The sequence below is a fragment of the Molothrus aeneus genome, chromosome 2 (genome assembly GCF_037042795.1).
Source record: "Molothrus aeneus isolate 106 chromosome 2, BPBGC_Maene_1.0, whole genome shotgun sequence".
Classification (NCBI taxonomy): domain Eukaryota; kingdom Metazoa; phylum Chordata; class Aves; order Passeriformes; family Icteridae; genus Molothrus; species Molothrus aeneus.
In genome coordinates this window covers 40,093,318-40,115,384 of record NC_089647.1, presented here as the reverse complement: position 1 = coordinate 40,115,384, position 22,067 = coordinate 40,093,318, and the positions used below count along the sequence as shown (strand labels likewise).

Below are 22,067 nucleotides of genomic sequence, written 5' to 3'. Positions count from 1 at the left end.
AATTTCTGAAGCAGTAAAATTAAAATTATAAATGTCAGAAACATATAGAGTTTGCCCAGATAAATTAACCTTAGATGAAATTAATAGTTTATGATGGAACATAGTGTTAATAAATAAGTTTTTAATTTAAAGTATTTCTTGCTGATGGCAACATGCATGTTTGCTGGGAGATTTGGCTTATCAAAATAGATTTTCTGATGCCCCTGTTAATGCTCCTTTGAATTTAAGCTGCATTTTCACAATTCCAGCATTCTTAATCCACTTCCTATGGCTGTATTTTAAGGGAAGTTATTCTGAAAGCAGTATCATTTTTGTGGTCTTTTTTTTTTAATTAGTTTGTAGCACATCCAAACTGCCAGCAGCAGCTCCTCTCTATCTGGTACGAGAATCTGTCGGGTTTGCGGCAGCAGACGATGGCAGTGAAGTTTCTGGTTGTCCTTGCGGTTGCGGTCGGACTGCCCTTCCTCTCCATGGCCTATTGGATTGCTCCTTGCAGTAAGGTCAGCCTGGGAAGCCCTGTCAGGGCCTCCTAATAACTCCTCAGCCTGTAAATTCCTGATAGCACTTCAGAAACATGTTGTTTTAAAGCCATGTTGGAGTGGAATGGCTGCAAGGTTGCACGTTCAGGCAATTATAATTAAGACAAGTAAATGTGTTGTGTTAATTGCAATATGAAGGAAACTAAGTTAAAATGGTCAACCAAGTTTTACATTGAGGAAATCCTGCTTTATAAACCAGTCAAACAGTTTTTCATTTAGTTCTTGCCTTAGCAGGCAGATGCAGAGGATACTCATTTTCCATTGATTCAGATATAAACTAAGCTCAAGCTGTGGGTTGATTCCAGTTGCTTCAAAGGACATTGTCTTTTTCATTATCAAAAATAACTCTATAAAAGTCAAGACAGTGCTAGTATTCATCATATTTTGTGAGGTCTTAAAAGCAGTTGCACAACCTGCCCTGCATTCACTTGGAATGCTCTGTCTGGGATTAGGTGCTACCCATATATCTGGTTTGGGTTATATATAGTATGGAAAACCTTTCCAATAAAGATGGGTTGCAGTTTTTGACCTCACTGAGCTTTCTGTTGAATCCCTGTTTCAGTTGGCCAGTGAGTGGACAGTTCCCTTTTGAGTGGACACTAATGGAAAATTTCCCTTGAAAGTATGTTAGAGGGACAAATGGCCTCCTATAAGGATTATTCAACATGTTGCAGTACGAGATCACAATTCTAGCAGGTTGAACTCTGTAGCCTTTTATGTTTTGCCAATTTTTTTTCATGTCTTTCAATCTAGACAATAAAAATCAATTGCATTATTTTCACTTTTTGGTATTATGACTAGGGGTTTTATGAAGAGTTTTCTCTTAAAACGCCTTGAGATACAACACATTTCAGTAATTGAATTTGTGCAGTAGCAGTGACTTACCTTCTTGTTATTTTCCTTCAATAATTTATTTGGCATATGCAAATGCAGTCAGTCTAAAATTAAAAAGTACTTTCTGGAGCTGCCAACTAAGTGGATAAGCTAAGACTTTTAATATAGGCACTCTCAAAAATAAAAAATTGCCAGAAGTTCAACTCATGTGAGTTTGTATGGAGCTTTCAGGTTTTTAAGTGTTGCGCTAAACTATTTTTTAAGTTGTTCATAGTGTTTACAAAGCTGAGAACTTTTCCTTTGTACAAGTCAGGAGGAAATTAAGACTCTACAGAACTACAAATACAACCTTTTGAGGTGTCACAACTTTTTTAAAAAAAGAAAATAAGTTGGGAAAACTGCAAATAACTGTGCTAAATTGAGTATCACATCAGTCAGGAAAAGGAATTCTTTTCTTCATAATTCACTCATAATGATAATGCTTTTAGTAAGTGTGTCAAAATCTTATTTTCTGTCTTGCCTCACAATGAAGCTAGCTAGTATTAAAAAATTCAACAGCTGTAATAGATTTTTTCTTGATTATTTGTAATAGACAAAAATGACACAAAATAATTACAGTATTATTTCAAATCACTGAGTTAAAATATATATTTTTTATTTTTCATTTCAGTTTCACTTTTAATCTATTGCTGATATCCTAACAGTGAAACTGATGGATTATTCCTCTGAAAATAGCAAATCAGTAGAAACTTGTAAAGATGACTGTCAACAGGGCATCACAGTATACAAACGTTTTCAGATATTTGTTTCTTTGTATTATTGAAATATATGATTATCTGTGTTACTGCTCTTTTTATATACATTTTATTTGGAATCAGTCAGTGCAATATCCTTGTGTTTGTTGATCTCTTTTGCAGCTGGGGAGGATAATGCGTGGACCATTCATGAAGTTTGTAGCCCATGCAGCTTCTTTCACCATTTTTCTTGGTCTGCTTGTCATGAATGCAGCTGACAGGTTTGATGGCACCAAACTCCGACCCAATGAAACAACAGACAACGTAAAACAGCTTTTTAGGATGAAGACATCCTGTTTCTCATGGATGGAGATGCTTATTATTTCTTGGGTAGTAGGTAAAAATTTTTGCTTAAATTGCTATGATTACAAGTGAAGCTGAACCCTTTCCTTTCAACGCTTTGTGTAAAAATTGCAACAAAGGGAGTTTATTCAGCTGTCTGCATTCCCACGTGGGCCTTGTGTTTTTTATTAGATGGCAGCAGGATTCATATGTCTAGTTGATCACAAACATACAGACTAAGTATTTAGGTGAAACCTCTATTATCTGAAGATTAATTAATTCAGTTTTATGAATATCAAAGCAAAGTGTCTACCAGTTTTTGGGTGGTTGAGTCCCAGTGTGAATTTCCAGGAGGAAAGATTTTTACATGATGAGACAAGATTTATTTGTGTCCAGTTGTCTCTTAATCTCTTACTTTGCAAGCATGCCTCCAGAACTAATAGTGTTTAGATGAATATATTAGTGATGAAAGAGAAGAGTATAGATCCCCAAAGATTTGGTGGTAGATTTTTTCCATCCCAACACAGGATGAAATGAGTTCTATGAGCAGTACTCTGAGCTGACCCATTCAACTTGGTGATGTAGAACTCTTCAGCATCAGAACTTGAGCCCAGACCTTCCAAAATATATTAGCTGTCAGTTTCTTACTTTCTACCTTTTAGTCCAGTGGGGTTTAGATGTCCAAATATTTTAAGGATCTGCTTGTTAATTATGTCAGTAAAAAGTGAGAGCTAAATTCAAGCTACCCATTGAAGAGCTTATGCATTTAAAGTCTTTTGCTTTTATGATCTCATTGTGATTGAAATTTGTATACCAACTGATTATAGCTTTAAAAGACCTTGGCAGTATTTATTTATTTAATTGTAAAGCTATTTATAAACTATTATAATTTTGTATTTTAGGAATAATATAGCACTTAGGTTTTCAAAGTCTATAAACATCAATATTTTCATCTGATAATAAAGAAGTAAATAATAAATTCTCAATTTTAAGTTCTACTTCACTAATTTAATCTATTTTTTATCACTTTCATGCGTAAGACAGTTTATAAAAAATTGATTCATGCATACTGATGTGACATTGAATTTAGCTACTGTAATTGACATTATTATTGTCCTTACCTGAAAATGATGAAAAGTGCTTTCAATTTGATAAGTGTAAAAATTAGTGACATTATTCCATTCAGTTATTAATTCTTTAGAATTTTACTTCATAATTACATAATTTTTACCTTGAAAAGAAAAAAGGATTTTCACAATAAAAAAAGCTGTCATAAGCTGATAATGTACTTTCATTTTATTACTAAGGGACAGTAGTTAGGAATCTGACAGATACCTTTGTCCTATTGAAGAAGAATTAGGTCTGAGTCTTACTTTCATGATCATTTGTCACATGTGTAAAAGAGACATGTAGCCAGGGAAATGGCAAATAAGAAATTTTGAGTTATGCTTTAGCTCTACCACCGCTGCATTTCTGCTCTTCTCGTCTCATTCTGTGTCTGTAACAGATGGTAAGGCTCACATCCCATTCCTCTCTTGGAAAGCTTTTGTAGTTTTACAGGAAAAAGCAGTCTGAAAGACTAATTATTACTCAGATGAGAAAGAAGTCTTGGAATGTATATATAAATTTGTAGGTCCAAGGATTTAATTTTGTGTTTGAACTCCTACTGATCAAAATAGTTTTGAATTTGACTGCAACCAAAGTCATGTCCTATATATAATAAAAATATAAATATATTATTTATATTATATTTAATATAATATAAATATATTTTATAAACATATTATTTCTACTATATTTATGTTATATATAATAAAAATATAACACAAGCATGAAGAATTAAGAACACACTGTTTTCTCTGTTCTCTCTTACACAGGCATGATATGGTCTGAATGTAAAGAAATTTGGTCTCAAGGTCCAAAGGAATACCTGTTTGAGTTATGGAATATGCTTGATTTTGGTATGTTAGCAATTTTTGCAGCATCGTTTATAGCAAGGTTTATGGCATTTTGGCATGCATCCAGAGCACAGAACATCGTTGATGCAAATATGAAAGATCTGACAAGTCCAACACTGGAGCCCAACATAAAATACTACACCTTGGGTGAGTTGATTGCACAATTATTGGGCCAAAACAAACTGATTTTCTTTTAATTAGTCTCCAATACCATAGTTTCACAATGTAGTACTGAAGACATTCCCACTGCTTCTCTTCTTTATCTTTATGGCAGGTTGAACATGAGCCAGGAGTGCCTCGGCAGCCAGGAGGGCAACCCTGTCCTGGGGGCATCAGGCACAGCATGGCCAGCTGGGCAAGGGAGGGGATTGTCCTGCTCTGCTCTGCTCTGGGGCAGCCTCACCTCCAGTGCTGGGGGCAGCTCTGGGTGCCACAGCATAAAAAAGACATTAAACTATGGGAAAGTGTCCAAAAGAGGGCAATGACGATAGTGAAGGGCCTTCAGGGGCAGTCATATGAGAAGCAGCTGAGGTCACTTGGTGTGTTCAGCCTGGAGAGGAGGAAGCTGAAGGGAGACCCCACTGCAGTCTGCAGCTTCCTTGTGAGGGGAAGAGGAGGGGCAGGCACTGATCTCTTCTCTGTGGTGACCAGCGACAGAACTCAAGGGAAAGTCCTGAAGCTGTGTCAGGGGAAGTTTAGGCTGGATATCAGGAAAAGGTTCTTCACCCAGAGGGTGGTCAGACACTGGAACAGGCTCCCCAGGGAAGTGGTCATAGCACCAGCCTGTCTGAGATCAAGAAGCATTTGGACAACACTCTCAGGCACATGGTGTGACTGCTGGAGATAGTCTTGCACAGGGCCAGGAGCTGGACTCAATGACTGATCCTCATGGGTCCCTTCTGACTCAGCATATTCTATGTTTCTACGATTCCACTATTGATCATCAGTCCCCTGGCTGTGTTGGTACATCTTTTTGTAGACTGTTCTAGACAGCACTGAAATGAACTAATATCAAAATAAATTCACTGTCACCCACCCCTTTTCTAGATAATTTTAATCTGTTCAATTATACAATACTGTCCTGCAAACCAGTCTGTGGTGGTGCAGCTTTGAATGGAATGTATTGTAATGCAGCGACAGAACTGAGCAATGCGGTGCAGGAAGTTCATAAACCTATTTTGCCAGAAAACCAATATATCTTTTATATATTATTTGCTCAGAGACTCTATTATATTTCTTTAATATTTTTCAATCCTTGCTCTTTACCAGTAAAAGATAAAAATGTTAAGAAACTTGCTTGGGATATTTGGGAAGTCCTAGAAGGTATTTTGCCCAAATGGGGAAAAAATTAAGCACTGCTGACTTGTGTTCACTCTCAATACCACCACATCTCACTTACCATTATTAGATATTTTTCTCTAGATACTAAATTGCATCAGTTTCTGTCTTTATTCTGTGCTTCAGATACTGTTTCTGAAAAGGTTGCATTTTCACACTATCCAGACTGCAGAAAAGCAGAACAATTAAAACATATATATTCTGAAACACATAAAATTGTAGTCTTAAAAATTTTACTTGAAAGTTATAAATTTCACATAAGTCCTAAAAGCAACTAGTTGAGGCATGTTTTTCATGTATGCATGTACACGGAAGTCTATTTGAAGAGCATCTGTGTATGGATGGTATTAATAGTGAGTATTTAATGCCAGGTTTCTTCATAGGGTAGCAAAGATAACTTGATGGACACCAGGTTGAACAGGAGCCTGTGCAGCAAAGAAGGCCAGTGGTATCCTGGGCTACATTAGGCAGAGCACTGGCAGCAGGTGGTCCAAAAATGCCTCCCATAGATAAGCACATGTTTTACTGACAGGAATTCTCGTCTTTTTTCCAGCCAGAATAAACTGGGATCCGTCTGATCCTCAGATCATTTCTGAAGGGCTGTATGCGATTGCAGTGGTGTTAAGTTTCTCACGGATAGCCTACATCTTACCAGCTAATGAAAGCTTTGGGCCACTGCAGATATCACTTGGCAGAACCGTGAAAGACATCTTCAAGTTTATGGTGATATTTATCATGGTGTTTGTGGCTTTCATGATAGGCATGTTTAATCTCTATTCCTACTATCTGGGGGCAAAACAAAATGAAGCTTTCACAACGTAAGTACAACTGATTAAATTGTAACCTTTATTTTCTTGACAATAACTCAGTAAAAATACTAAATGTTCTTTGCAATGCTACTGTATTTTTGGATGTGGGGAGCTGAGATCTCTTTATCAAAGCAAGAGAAAATAAATCTTCAAACAGATGGAGATAAACAGGAAAAAGTACCTCAGAGGTTTGGACTTATGTTTATTTATAAACTGATCAGGAGGAAATACATGCATTTAAATTAACTAACCTGAAAAAAAAATCACTATTTCTACACCATGACTTTACCCTGGAATTGTGGAACAGTAAAAACTCAGCTGGAAGATTATGGTCCATAAGACCAATTTTTTAAAAAATTGATGATTTGCCGTCAGATATCCTGTCTTCTTCATAGTTTTGAAATATTTGTCATATTAATGGTGAAATAATTCCCAGTCAGTGAACTAATAGTGCAATTCAAATAAAGTATTTACAGGTTAATTATTTTAAAATTTTTTTAAAATTTTTTTTCATGTTAACAGCAAGCTTGAAGTATATAGATTAAAGCAGTTAACAAGTGAATCATTGTAATATTCTTTTGAGGATGTATATACGAATCCTAAAACCATCTGATCTGAATCAGATGGTTTTATAGTTAGTTTTGTTAGGAATTTTGTGTTATGAAACAGCCGTGAAATTAGACAATCTATTTTATGTACAGAGGTGGAGTTAAACATTATGATAATGGAAATATTTGTACACTGTATAAAATTGATAACTGGCAATTTCTACAATAAGAATATACAGCTTTTCTTCAATAACATATGCATGTGTCCAATTTCTCCTTTTAGTGTTGAAGAAAGCTTCAAAACATTGTTCTGGGCTATATTTGGACTCTCAGAAGTTAAATCAGTTGTTATCAATTATAAACACAAATTTATTGAAAATATTGGTTATGTCCTCTATGGAGTCTATAATGTTACCATGGTCATCGTCTTACTGAACATGCTTATCGCGATGATCAACAGTTCATTCCAGGAAATTGAGGTAAAAAGTCCATTTATGATGAAATATCACCCTATTTACTGTTGCAACTGATTGTCTCTGGCTCCTGGAAAATTTTCTTGTTGACATCAAGACAAGTACCACATAAGCTTTTGGAAAGTTTTAGAAGAAAATATTAATGCCACTGTTCATTTTTATTATAAAATACCTGTCAATTACTTGGCTGCATGTGCTTGCAATAGTAAGAACCAGACTGGAATAAGAAACTACTGGTGAATTGTGTTATATTCCTGAAGAGTATGGGCTACATGGTGTTACTTTGTGAATCTTTCATTTGCCTCATTTGTAATTTCTTGTGAATCTTTCATTTGCCTCATTTGTAATTACTCACTGAAATCCAGCATGACCGTTTGCATTCCATGGAAAACAGAAGGCTAAATCATTATCACTGGTTAGGAAAAAAGTAAGCAGATGTTCAGGAGCTGGGCCATCCCAGACTTTCCTAGGGGTTGCTCTTGCCAAAGCATCAAACTCGGGTTTGACTCCACTTTGGTCCCACATTCTGGGCTCTGACTGCGGCCTGTAGCATTGTCAAGCTAGAGCAAGAGCAACACATTCTCTAGGGATGTTCACAGTCTTCTGGACTGGGAGGCCACAGGGCAAATCTATCAGCTTTGGAGCATTAAAAATACAGTGACTGGACAAAACAGACTCTAAAAACAGGTACAGCAATATTGAGTCATGACCTTGAACTGACGTCAGTCCTTTCTGTAGAAAACCCTCCTAAACTTTACAGGGGGAAATAAAGTGAGTGTTTTGGTGATCATAAATGATAAACATAAACCATGGTGATGATAATATATCTAGTTTAATCATATATTTCAGAAAATTGAAGGAATTAGGTAAGAATCACCTCATCTTTTTTAAGTTCATGTTTAAAGTAATAGACTCTACAGACTAGTAAGAGAGTCTGTCATTGTGGTCCTGTATCACAGACTATTAGCACTTACTCTGGAATAAACAACATTTAAATTAAATCCATTCTGTTCTTCTGCAATTGCATTATTTTAAATGGATTAAGAAGAACAGTTCCATTCACTGAAATTTTGGTTTTCATAAATCTTGATCTGTTTGAGATTTACTTCAGCCAATTACACTTAAAACACACATGAAGTTTAGCTAGAGCAGCTTCAATAGTCAGAGTGGTATTAACCGTGTCTTAACAGCTGTGTTTCTGTTTTACAGGATGATGCTGATGTAGAATGGAAATTTGCAAGGGCTAAACTTTGGTTTTCTTACTTTGAAGAAGGGAGAACTCTTCCAGTACCCTTCAACTTAGTGCCAAGCCCAAAATCTTTGCTGTATCTCCTAATTAGAATCAAAAAATGTATTTCTAAACCATTTTTGTGCCAAAAGAAAAGCTTTCAGGAAGATGCAGAGATGAATAAGGTAATTTTTTTCTTGTATATACTGACTGCTTATTTTAGAAGATAAAGCCAATTTTAACTTTATTTTTATTATTGCCCTGCTTTATTCATTAATTTCCCAACATACTTAATTCATACTGAATCAGTCACTAATATGGGAGAGCAGAATAGAATAGAATAGAATAGAATAGAATAGAATAGAATAGAATAGAATAGAATAGAGTAATTACAATCCCTGTTGAAGTTCAGGTCCAATGACATCTCCTGCTTTCCCCTTATCTGCAAGTCACTTTATCTCAGAATACCATCTAGATGGTCAGACAGATTTTACTTTTCATAAATACACACCTGCTTTTTCCAGTCACCATCTGTTCTTGAATGTGATCCAAGAAGTTTCATTTTTCATTGCGTTATTTTGCCAGTTACTGAAGGGAGGCTGAGTGGCCCAGGGCTGCTCGAATCATAATTTTTACCTTTTTTGAAGATGGATCTGACATTTGCTGTTCTCCAGCTTTTGGGGACCTCTCCCAGTACCCATGGTCTTTCAGAGATGATAGCATATTTACAAGGGGTGCATCTGTTCTCTCAGATGCGCCTGTGGATGTAGCACTCTGGACTGCCTGGTTCAAGTTCTTCCTGTCTCCTCGAATTCCTTCACTGAGCACAGAGGTCTGAGAAACTGTTGATGAAACCGGAGGCAAAAAAAGCATCAAGTCCCTCATTCTTACCTTCATCCAGCTGTCACTTAAATCCCTTTCTCCATTGCCAATAGGCCTGCATTTTCCTTGTGCTGCCTTACGTTGCTGTTGTAGCAATATTTCTTACTGCTCTTGCAAATGTCAGCTTAAGGCAATCTTTGTCTTTCCTAATGCCACCCTCACATGCCTGGGCAGTCTCCAAAGTCCCCCCTTGGCACCCTGTCTCTGCTTCCACTGAAAATGCCCTTTGCTGTTACTGTAAAATATTTTGTTACCTGTTTTACTTACACAGCTTCAGTAAAAAGCACTTGAGTTGATGCATTGGACTTGCTTAGTTTGTAGCAGGTGTATTTTTCCTGCACTATCTTGGTATAGATCATTTCAATTGCTTGAGAAAAACATGGAATGTTAGGTGGCATTGGAAATGTAAAGCCTGGCACTATTCTAGCACTTTTGTAACATTTTAGGGAAGAAGAGTTATCCAAGGCAGCTGATCAGATGTAGTGAGTAGAAAGGTGAGCATATGCTAACATACAGGAAAAAAAAAAAAATTGTCATGGTGGAAAAACAAAATTTTCTTCAATGGAAATTTAAGTATGGAAGAATCTTTGTTAAAATGGGCTGTGGTCTGAGCAGAGGCCTATTCAAGGTTAAGAGTTCTTGAATTTGTTGTTAAGAGTCCTTAGTCCTTAGTCTGGGGACCAGTAAAGAATTTACATGCATCTGTCAGTTCTCTGTCACCAGTGTGACCAGCACATTTTTCACACTTATTAGTTGAAGAGTAAAAGAGGAAAAAATGCTCACAATCCTAGAAAGAAAAAATGGACTTTTAGGGAAAAATCCTGTGCCTCTGAGCAAGTTTATACAGTTTATGAAAACAAATGTAGGTATTGTATTACAAACACTGTTATCTAAGTCAAAATTGCTATTAAGTTCAAGTGTCTCATCTCTGTTACCAGTAATTTTTCTAGTGTTTCACAGATCTCACTTCATTTTATTTGGAAAATCTAATCCTAATGTATTTAGGACCTAACAGGTATGACACATGCATTTGCTCAGGTTTTTAATGAATCTGACATTTGCAAAACTTTTCTTCAAGCTGCGTGATGCAACCTGATTTTAAAACCTTTGTGAGTGATAAAGTCATCACTAAAATATTGCGCAATTGAGGAGATGCATATAAACTTAAAATTGAGTGGTGGTTAAAAACATCAAATGCTTCTTTTCTAATTCACTTACTCTGTGAATTTGAAAAGCACATAAGTAGGTTATAAGCTTGTGTTAATGACTTTTTAGCATGAAATTTATGTTCCCATAAAACAGGTATTCTTATAAGTCCCATTTATACAGACTAAGGAAAGAAGATGTATTTTTATCACTCCATTCAAACATAGCAATTCATGTTTTCTAGCATCTTTCTAGAAAGGTGCATAGTGTAATACTAACCAGTTCTACATAAAACAGTAGCAGATTTCTCAGCTTTTACAGCAGTCCCTCTGAAAGAGAGCTGTAGGAATGCAAACATTGTTTATCAGATTTTTTCCTAGCCTTGAATTAATTTTAAGTCTTCAAATATTAATGCTTTTACACTCAGTTCAGATTTTAGTATAACTAATCCTAAATGAAATGTGCATACTCTGCCGCCAAAGCAGCTATAAAAATGCAAATCAAATTAAAAAAAAAAATACATTGAAAAACATAAAATGTCTGAGTTGTATTTATTAATTTCTCAGGTTTTTCAGCAGATAGTGGTAGATGATTGCATTTTCACTTACCTTTTGGGCTTTTACATGCTGAATTTATCTGAATCTATGAGCTATTGCCATCCTGTGCAATTCCAAGAAGTAGCTTAAGTGGTTTTGTGTTACCTTTTGATCCACTATTGACGATTCATTATTGTTGAGGCTGTCATGGCATCTTCTCAAGGGCACTCTCAGGCTTTTGGGATTTTGACTTTTATTTCACTTAGTGCGGAGTGGGTTGATGCTGCTATGACTGCTGAGCAAGGAGCTACCTGTGCATGTATATTTATAGTATAAATAAAATGAGCTGTGGAAAGATACGGAAAGATTTGGCAAGACCAGACCCAAGACTTGATGGCTGTGTTTGTGCTAGTATAACATGGGTAGCTTATCTGGGTATTGAGGCCAATTCAGGAATGGCTTGCCCCTATTCAGGTAGCTTCCCTCACAAAGTAGGAAACCTCTTGTCCCTAAGCCATTCCAGTTGCCAGACTGTGCCTAGGAAGATTGAAGGTTGCTCTGGTGTGAGTCCTACCCGGGAGGACAGTGAAAGTTTACTGGTGGAAGACATTGCACTGCAGTGCCCAGTAGTGTTAACACACACTGGAGTTTCACTGGTTCTGACCCAGCCTGTGCTGGGCAGAGCCTGCATCTTCTCTCTGCAAAAGCTGCAGCAGCTTCAGAGTGAGTGGGAAGACAAGAATTAGGGTGGGAAGGAAGGAAATGCTACTCCTAGTTCCAGCTCTGCCCTGATCATTGCTAGCAGAAAACGAAGCCAGATGCTGTCAGTGCTAAGCAAGTAATTTACATAGCTGTGTTCAAAGTATAGCACACCAGAAATTAATTTCCTGAGACATATCTAAATGCAGTACTAAAGACTGTGAAGATGTTTTCTTTCAGGCTGTTGATTAAAATCCATAGATTCCTTTTTTCAGGCTAGAATTGGCATTTTAAATATCGAGTGAGAAACTCAAACCAATAAAAAGGAAAAAAGAAATGAAGGAAAAGGAGAGTTTTTTTTAAAAAGCCTACTTTGACTAATGTTCTAAATTTTAAAATTGCCTTGGGATTGAGAAAATTTATGGCTCAAGTGTCACAGAACATGTTCATCTAAAAATCAGCAGTGAGAGATAATATATTTAAATTTTGTTCATTAAACATGGCCCTTCAGAAAAGAAGTAAGGGACAGTTATTTATTGAAGTAGCTTTAAGCCCTCACTCAAACAAGAAAAATATGTTAACTTTAACTTTCCTAGTGTAAAACAGTATTTCTGAAATTTTCATGAGTGACGTCTGCTTATAGGAGCACAAACTGAGTCACTTTCTGGGAACCCTCCTTTTTGATCCAAGAAAGTACAATTTTTTGGAATTGCGAGTTGACAGCAGCTTCTGATTTAAGACATTAATAAAGTGCTGAAGAAACCAGCTATAACAATTTTATTACTATTCTGATTGAATTGAATTTTAAGTAATACAAGAGAATAATGAAATGAGAGGCAAGTGTAAAGATGAAGATGTTTTCAAAGAACAATGATCCATATATCCTGCATTTCATATTTCACCCCCCACTCTAGAAGAAGACTTATTTTGGTTGGGATTTATATCATTGTTTTATTTAATTTACATCATTTCCTCTCTGGTTACTCATATTCAATAAATGGTAACTTAAAAATACGGATTCTAGGTCAGTCACCAATGTGACAGGTTAAATTCACTCTAGTACTAATTTTGGAGAAAGAAAAAAGCCATAGGCAGGAAGCTCAAAGAGAGCTTAAAGAGAGTTTAAAAATGTTAAATGTGATAATGAAATCTTGGCAGTCTCTGCCACCAAGTGGTCATTCAGCAATTTACAGTGGATCTTGTGTCCTGTTAGTGGTACACATAAGATCTAAAGTTTCACACTTCTGATTTACCTGCCAACTTTCAAGGTGGCTAATTAAAAGTAAATTATTATCTTAAAAACTGTGCTGGAGGCATTACAGTGTGCCTGGTTTTACAACTTTGCAGTGTCATAACTCATGTCACCACATATTACCAATTTTGCTATTTCAAGTGAAAATCAAATTGTAATTGAGCAGTAGATTAACTTTTGAGGTGAAAAAATGTAACATAAATTTGAAACTGGTAACCAGCATGACACTTTGCTTTTAAAATATGTAATAAAATACATAGTAAATACCCAAGGCAACTTCCCTCTGCTGCTGCAGAGGAAGCGTGATCTTACACTTTTTCAAAAAATGGTGCATGAGAAATCCAGGAACTGAAATAGCAGGAAGATTGTTTTTCTCTTTTAACCCAGTATTGTAGATGAGGCCCAAGAAGTGTGATTAGTTCTAAAATCCTGAAAAACATAGCAATTATGTAGTGATTGTGTAAACTCACTAGTCATTATTTTTTATTATAAATCAGATTCCTAGTTTAAGTTAAAACATTTTGATAAGATTATACTTTTTAAGATATATTCAGAATATCTGAAGTAGCTTTATTCAAGCATGAAAAAATAGTAACTTGCCCTTTTTATACATGCCTGTCCACATGTAGATTAATATATAAGAGAAATATTGTTTTATATGTTTTACATTATTTATCTTTTATCATTACTTTTGCTTAGTCAAGTAAACATAGACTACATAGATAAATAATGTTTTTTTAAAAAAAGTATGGACAAATAGATTTGTGAATCTTTCTGAAGAACCAAAAATTCCCAAATTCAGTGTACACTTTATATTGATCACTAATGCATATGTTTTACCAATAGATTTAATCTTTTTTGTATCAAATTTAATCAATTTTTGTATCGAAATACAAGCCTGATCTAATCGAAGGTGTCCCTGCCAATGGCAGGGGCATTGCACTACCTGTTTTTAGATGTCCCTTCCAACACAAACAATTCTGTGATTCTATGGAATGCTGAACAAAATCTAATAGTATTTAAATTATTCCCGGTGTACAGCTGTGTAAGCATCAAATCCTGCCCCATTTTTGTCAACAAATTGTATCCCAGCATATCCCACAGGTATTTAACAGGCTTCGAACTGCCCCAGTCTGCTTATCAGTAGATGCTCGATATATTAGGGCATAACATAGAGGGGTTCAATGGAAGTACAAAACATCCCACGGGATTTGAGACACTGCTCTGATGGCCCCATCCTTTGGAAGAGTAAAAATTTGGTTGGACCATGTATAATTTCAGGGAACTGAATTTTTAGTGGCAGTCCCACTTATTGCTCATCCAGATCCACCATGACTTATATTTCTTGCACTGCTATTTGTTGAACTGGCCCCACTCTTTATCTAAAGTAATACCATTTGGTTTTGCAGTTTCTGTTCACTTTTACTGCAGCCCAGTCATTCAGCTTGAGTCCCAGTTCACCATTTTGTGATGCCTTAGGTTTTCTGTCATAGGATATATACATGAAATATACATGTTGATCTTCTATTTATTTTGTACTATAAATAATGTTTCTGTTTTAGCTTGATCAAAGGAAGCAATCGAGTATAAGAAGCTCAGATGAAATTCACTTGAACAGTTTAAACAATCCTCCAAGACAATACCAGGTAAAAACCAGTTTATTTTTAAATAAAATCAAGAAGTAGTAGAACTGGCAGACTGATGGCATGAGGACAGTTTTGAATTTATGCTAAGTAACATGAGTCAAGGATAAATGCACAGACCTTGTATATTTCAGAAATAAATGAAATGGTTTAGGTATTTGCAGTACAATTTGAGGGTGTTTTTCACTCCTCTTTGTTTCTTAAATGGCACCCTTATAGTGCAATTTATTTATGTGCTTTAGAAAAATGTTCTTAATTTTAGAGTTGAGTCCTCAACTGCACAATGTGAACTGAGAAATCCAAAAATAAAGCCCAAATCTTTCCATTCCATTTGCTGAAGCAGATCAGCTTATTGTGGCACATCTCTACATACAAATGCCTCAAGCACTGCAAGTATCTGTCAGCCTTTATCCTATCAATGCAGTCTGGTTTTCCTTTCCCTCCTAAACAACTGCAATGAGCCTTTGTGCAGTTAAGTATAAAAAGACCCAGCACAGTCCTCATAAATCCCAGCTATTCTGGTCCAGAGACTGCTTCTTTCCTTCTTGTAATACTACAAAGTGGGTGGAAAGGAAGAAGCAAAAGCTGCCTGGGTAATATGAGAAGACAATCTGAATGAAAAAAGGTACAGAAAATGAGCATACTTGATTGATCACAAGAGAGATTTTCCCTTGGGCAGGCTACCGCCGCTCCACTTTTATGTTATGCAGCGTCTACAGGAGTCTGTTCCAAACCTCCCTCACTTTTTCACAGCCAATTTCATTATGATGCAGGGATAGATAGTAAGATTAAAAATCTACGCCGTAAACATGTAGTGTGGCTTTGTATTTGAAAGATTCTTGGATCATTATAATAAACAGTACAGCTGCTGACCTTGCAAGCGTGATCACGGTGATGGCCTGGGACCACTAATCTGGCATGACTCACCTCAAAACCAGCTCTGACCAGCTCTATCATTGTGGAGACAAAAGCAGACATATAAATCTATGAATGTTTTCTATCTTAAAATGGAAAAGAAAAAGTATTATGTTGTCATGGACTACACCCTATGAAAATATTAAACCCAAAGGCAGAAATACATATCCTAAAATGTACTTGGATACCTTGTTCTTTTTTAAGTAATTTGAACTGTTGGGATAGTCAGGGCCAGAATTCATTTTTTTCCTAGAAAGGTAAAATTTACAATAAATTTGCTGGCCTAGATTCCCCTTATTATTAACAGAGAGGTTGGTCATTCTCATGGTATAAGCTATTCGATCACTTTTAGTTGTCTCAGATGAGCTGTGCTCTCAGGTTTGCTCATTTTATCCATAGAAGGAAATAATACGTATTTTTACCTTAGAAAGTATCTGTCTTTGGTTAGATGAGTCCCAGATGAGACACTTAAATGACTTAGAATTTTGGATCCCATTTTCTCTAAGCAAGCCCTAAACTGGGAAAACATAACTTACCAAATATATCAAAATAAGATCAAATAAACTAACAACAAAAGGATTTAGCAACTAGCAATGCTAAGCAGGGTCATTATCATCTTTGAGTAGCAATAAAGGCCAGATGGCTTCATCTACTTGGAGATCAAAGATGCAACTGTATTAATAGCTCTTACAGCCTCCAGTAGCAGGTTAAAGGTTACGAATTATAACATTCATAAGATTGTCTTTAGTTCTCTAACTTTCAAGTATATATATATATATATGCAGAATCATAAAGGTTAAATATCACCTATAGATGAAAGCAGAGATTTTTACATTAAATTTCTTTAATTTGTCAAGTTCTACACTGAAGTATCTGAATGCAACAGAAGGTAATAGAGGTGTCATAATTTAACCCATCTGTCAGCTAAGTACCACACAGTTGCTTACTCACTGGCCCCACACTGCCCGCTTCCAAGTTCATGGGATGAGGAGGAGAATCATAAAAGGTAAAGCTTGTGAGTTGAGATTATGGTGCTTCACTCATTTAAATAAAGAAAAAAAAAAAGTAATCGTAGTGGTAGTAGCAGTAGTAATGAAAAGGAGAGATAGAGGAGCAGTGATCACCCCTCAAGGCCAAGCCCCCCCCAGTTTCTATACTGAGCTTGATACTCTATGGTATGAAATATTCCTCTGGCCAGCTTGGTTCAGCTGTCCCAACCATTCTCCCTCCCAGCTTCCTGTGCCCCTGATCAGCAACAGAGCATGAGGCATTGAAGAGTCCTTGCCTTTGGGTAATCACTGCTCAGCAACAACTAAAACACCAGTGTGTTATCAACACTATTCTCATACTAACCCAAACTCACACTGTACAAGCTACTAAAAGGAAAATGAACTCTGTCCCAGCTGAAATCAGGACAAGAGCTCTTACTTTGAAATGTTATAACAATACTAGTCCAACTAAGAAAACTTCTTTTTCCTTTCTTTGTTTCTTCTCTGCAGAAAATAATGAAGCGTCTTATTAAAAGATATGTGTTGAAAGCTCAGATCGATAAGGAAAGTGATGAAGTCAATGAAGGTGAGTATGTTGATGAATTGTATGTTTCATCAGAGAATCAAACTAAAGTGATTATATATTTCCAAAATATTTAATCCCCTTCACATCTTTACAAGTGCAAGAGGTAAAGTTAACCTGCTGTTGAAGAGGTGGGATTTATGTCTCTCCTCTCCCATCAGAAACTGTCCCTTATCTGACAAGTGTTAAAATGTGTTGCTACATGTAGTAATAATAGAATCATAGAATAGTTTGGTTTGGAAGGGTCCTTCAAGATATGGTGGTTCTTTAAAGATCTGATGGTCTGGGCAGTGATGGGTTAATCACTGGATTCAGTGATTTTAGAGGTATTTTCCAACCTAAATGATTCTGTGACTGTGATTCTGTGATATCTCTTACAGCAGAACAGCATCTTCCATCGAATAGATCATGTGAGTTTTGTGAACTCATGTTCTCTCACACTTTTGCCTTCAGATTTGTTTGATTCCTGAACTACATCTTCCTATTTCTATCCCCAAGACACCATTCCACTGAGGTTAGCTCATCTGGTCAAAGCATGGTGCTAATAACAAGATTTTGGGTTTAATCCCCGTGTGGACCATTCACTTAAAGCTGGACTCAATGGTCATTGTGGGTCCCTTCCAACTCAGAATATCCTATGATTCACCAATGGGCAGCAGAATATCTACTTCTTCTGTTTCAACAAAAAAATACAGGAAAAAACCATAATTGTGAGATATTTGGGTATGTTGTTTTTTTCTTTTGTTAATATTGTGGTCCTTTAAAATCTGTTACAGGTGAATTGAAGGAAATTAAACAGGACATCTCAAGTCTCCGGTATGAACTCCTTGAGGAAAAATCTCAGAATTCTGAAGATCTGGCAGAACTTATAAGGAAACTTGGGGAAAAACTGTCACTTGACTCTAAGGAAGAAGAAAGCAAGAGATAACCAAAATAAGATATGCAACAGAATGTTAACAATTCCCTTAAAGCCATATTTCTGTTTTCCTCAAGCCTAGCTCACATTTCTAAAAAAGATTCAGAAATTAAATCATTCCAATGCTTTATTGAAAGAACACAGTGGCAAATTCTCTAGGTCTACAGTAGGGAGACCATACCACTTCAGTAAAGATATTTATTCTTTACCTGCTGAAGAATAATTGATCTGAGATAGTTTAAGTACTCAATTTACTGTCTAGAATTCCAGTGGAATTCTTGATGAGCTCAGTCACGAAAGATTAAAAGCATAGATCAAAATTTTCCTATGTTAACTGTTTATTTTTTGCAAATTTCCCTTTGTAACCATTCTTACATATATTTTAGTGAAGCAAAAGAGAAAAATCCAGGCTTTTATATATATATACATGTATCAAAAGCTATTTAATTTTTCCAGCATTCCCAACTAGCAAGAAAAGAAAAAAAAAAGCTAACTCTCTTTCTTAAGAATATGTAGGATATTAAAATAAACCTATGAATGTTCCATGTAGAGGTAAATACCAGGACACTCAGAGCACTGTGTTGTATTTTCCCCTGCTGATCCCTGTCAGCACTGGGCTATCCTTTGAGATACCTAGGTTCCAGTGGGAGTTAGTGCATTAAGAAAGAAATATTTTTCACCAAGTTTATTGAAAAGCTATTTCTGAGTCTGGGAGGCTGGAAGAAAACCTTCTTTAACCCAAAATAATTAACCCTTGATGTTCCAATCTGTTTCAGAATTACTAAGTTCTCCAGCTTTTATGTCTTGAACTGAACCTCCCAAACTGCAGGTTACGGGTTTGAATGCAACATTTTTATTTGAGGTGGAAGATACTAAAGTGTTAGGTCCAAACCTCTCTTTGAATTCTGGGAATGTCATGCATGGGGGACCATGTTTCTCTATGTTAATCCTGTTTAAATGATTAAATTTTCTGCAGACATAGACAGCAAACAAAACAATCTTGTTGCAAAACAATGAAATCTTATCTTCTCTGGATTTGCATCCCTCATCCTTTTTTCCACTGGTGACAGCTCAGCTCTTGTGCTGTATTCTTTAGGACTCTTTTAATGAAGAATCTTCACTCCATGTGGTAAAGAAAGCTCCAACATTTTCACCCTGCCCACTGCAATAGTTAAAAGTCTCTTTCTGTTAAACTGCAGATGAGCTATCCCATGCTCTGTTTGGCTGTTTGTTGTGTAACAATGTCCACGCAGGACAGTCAGATGGTTTCTGTCTTTCCAGATAGAAACAGCATAAATTCAATTCCATAATTTTTCCCTTGGTTAATATAGTAATTTGTGTTTCTCTCTTTGGACAGTCACTAATTCTGGAGGTGTTATAAACATATATTACATTGGGCACCTCTGCTTCTCTTTAAGCTTTTTTTGAGATTAGTGAAAGGGCTGTGAAAAATTATAACATGTCATCCAGGTATATAAAACACCTGTAAAAGACTTGTAGGAAACAAGACTTAAAAAGGCTTGTCAGTAATTGCTTTAAAATTAGCTTTGTGAAACTTATTTACTGTGGAATGTATTAGAATGTTTCTGCCTTTCCCTTTCAGGCTGGAGATTATTTTTATTGGGTCTAGATTAGTTTCCAGCTGGATTTTTATTGATAGTTATTTTTAAAAAAATATTGATGGAATCAGTGTGTATTTTCAGGGAAAAAAAGACATATTAGAATGGGTTTTGAAATCACTTGGAGACAGGTGGAGGTAGGGGACTGAGGTCAGTTTGCCCTGTGAGTGTTTGTCATGCTTTGAAGGAAGAGCTTGGCACGAAAGTTTAGCCACGAATGGAGTATAGGGAGCAACATGTGGGCTTCAGGTGCAATGAACTCAGGGTTTAGAAACTTCTAAGGCTTCTTCATCTGAGGGAGAAGGAGGAAAGTGAGGATTCAAAGGTAGTGGAGCACAGGCAACTGGTGTGACCTTAGGCTGGAAGGCAGTGTGATGGTAACTTTCACTGCATTTTGGCTCCTGGATAGTTCCTGGCCATCTCTCTTGGCCAGGACTGGCCTCTGAATTGAAGTTCCACCTGAGTATTTTGGACCTGGTTTTCTGAAACAGTGGGCAGTTCATTCAGCTCCACCAAAGGGCTGTGTTAGAGGCCATGCTGCTCAAAGCACATCTTCCATCTGAGAGAAACTCTTCAGAAAATCTGTTGGTCAGGATCAGAGGTAACACAGACAGCCAGTGTTCACTTTCAGTAATCAGAAGTCTTAATTTTTGGTCATTGTAATACACAATTTGGATCTACTGTAGTGCTCATTGATGGTAAACCCTCACTCTCCATAAACCCAGAGAGAGGAAATGCATATAGACAGTTTGAGATCCAGGCACTTTTAAAGTGAAGATTTTTATTACAGAGGTAAAATGTACACTGTGAATTTGTTTAAACCCAAAATTTGATGTACCTTAAAACTATAAGATCATAATGTATATATTGTATTTCATGAAGAAAATACATACGGATTTTTTTAATCATTGAAGATATTTTATATGTAGTTATTACTCATGGAACAATTTGTTAAATATATTTGAAGAGGTCTATTGCCAAATGTAGTGTGACAAGCAATGTAGTATTTTAAATGAGCACAATGCCAAATATATTATGCTGATTAAAAAAAAATTAAATGTACCAAACTAAAAATGCCTTTGTGATCCATTGTATGAACATTTTGGTATTTCACTTTGGAAATTTGGCTGCTCCTGCTTGGAAGACTGATACGGTAAAAAACTTGGATTTCCTAACAACACTAATATTAAAATAAAACATTTCAAAGAAGTATTTTCATACTTAATTAGACTCAAGGCCAAGTATTTTGTCACCTGTGACTGTGCCTGATGCTGGATGGTTCAGAACATCTGCAGTAACATAATTTTCACCTTACATAGTTCTCCTTTTGGTTTCTAATAAAACAATAATTTGATCAGAAAGTATTTCCATATTTGTTTGTAAATTATTAGGATAACAAGATAGTCTTGTCTTGCTACCTACTTAATTGTGTCTTTAAATCTTGTTAATTACTTGAGTTCAGCAATTCTGTTTCTGTAGCAGCAGCTTCCACATCTAAACCAGACCTGCTATGAAGTATTGTCTTTATATACATTTTTTCCCCTGAGTATTTCTTAAACTTGAATTGTGAAATATGGTGAGTAGATTTCATCGTCCCGTAGAGAATCTCCTTTCTGTTTCACCCAAATGTATTTCACTAAAAGGTATGGAAGGACTTAAGAACTTCTGAGGAGAAGGCAATGAAGTAAGAAAATCCCCAAATCAATGTCTGTGCAAGGTGTTCTCACACTATTCCGGATGAAACAGAATCACATCTAAATATTGAGAGAAAGCTTTATACGTCATGGAGGAATGGATATTTTATTAGAGACCAATCATGCAATACAAGCCTAAGGTACCCAAGATTTACAGTGACAGATGCTGAGAAAAAGCTGTGGGATTTCAAATTAAAGTTCTGACATTCCAGGTAAAACTCTGCTGCATTACACCATATTTTAGAGCACTGACAGGCCAAGCCAATGAAAGCTGCTGGTTTTAGAAGTGGCATCTACAGATTCATCTGATTTTAGATGAAGGCCATGAAGACAAGCAACTGAGCTTGTCTAGTGTTTCTTTGTGTTCAATGGATAGAAATCATTAAAGGC

General features: G+C 36.1%; 1 protein-coding gene across 1 annotated transcript in view; it reads left to right on the top strand.

Moving 5' to 3' along the window:
* TRPC6 (transient receptor potential cation channel subfamily C member 6) overlaps window positions 1-21,330 on the top strand; it is a 79,378-nt gene extending 58,048 nt beyond the window's left edge. The window contains exons 4-12 of the mRNA XM_066570623.1: window positions 336-500; window positions 2,291-2,504; window positions 4,327-4,554; window positions 6,299-6,563; window positions 7,386-7,581; window positions 8,785-8,988; window positions 14,881-14,964; window positions 17,376-17,451; window positions 18,225-21,330. Of these exons, the coding sequence (XP_066426720.1) occupies window positions 336-500; window positions 2,291-2,504; window positions 4,327-4,554; window positions 6,299-6,563; window positions 7,386-7,581; window positions 8,785-8,988; window positions 14,881-14,964; window positions 17,376-17,451; window positions 18,225-18,376 (1,584 nt within the window). The 3' untranslated portion in view covers window positions 18,377-21,330. The remainder of the gene's footprint in view (window positions 1-335; window positions 501-2,290; window positions 2,505-4,326; window positions 4,555-6,298; window positions 6,564-7,385; window positions 7,582-8,784; window positions 8,989-14,880; window positions 14,965-17,375; window positions 17,452-18,224) is intronic.
* The last annotated feature ends 737 nt before the right edge of the window (window positions 21,331-22,067 follow it).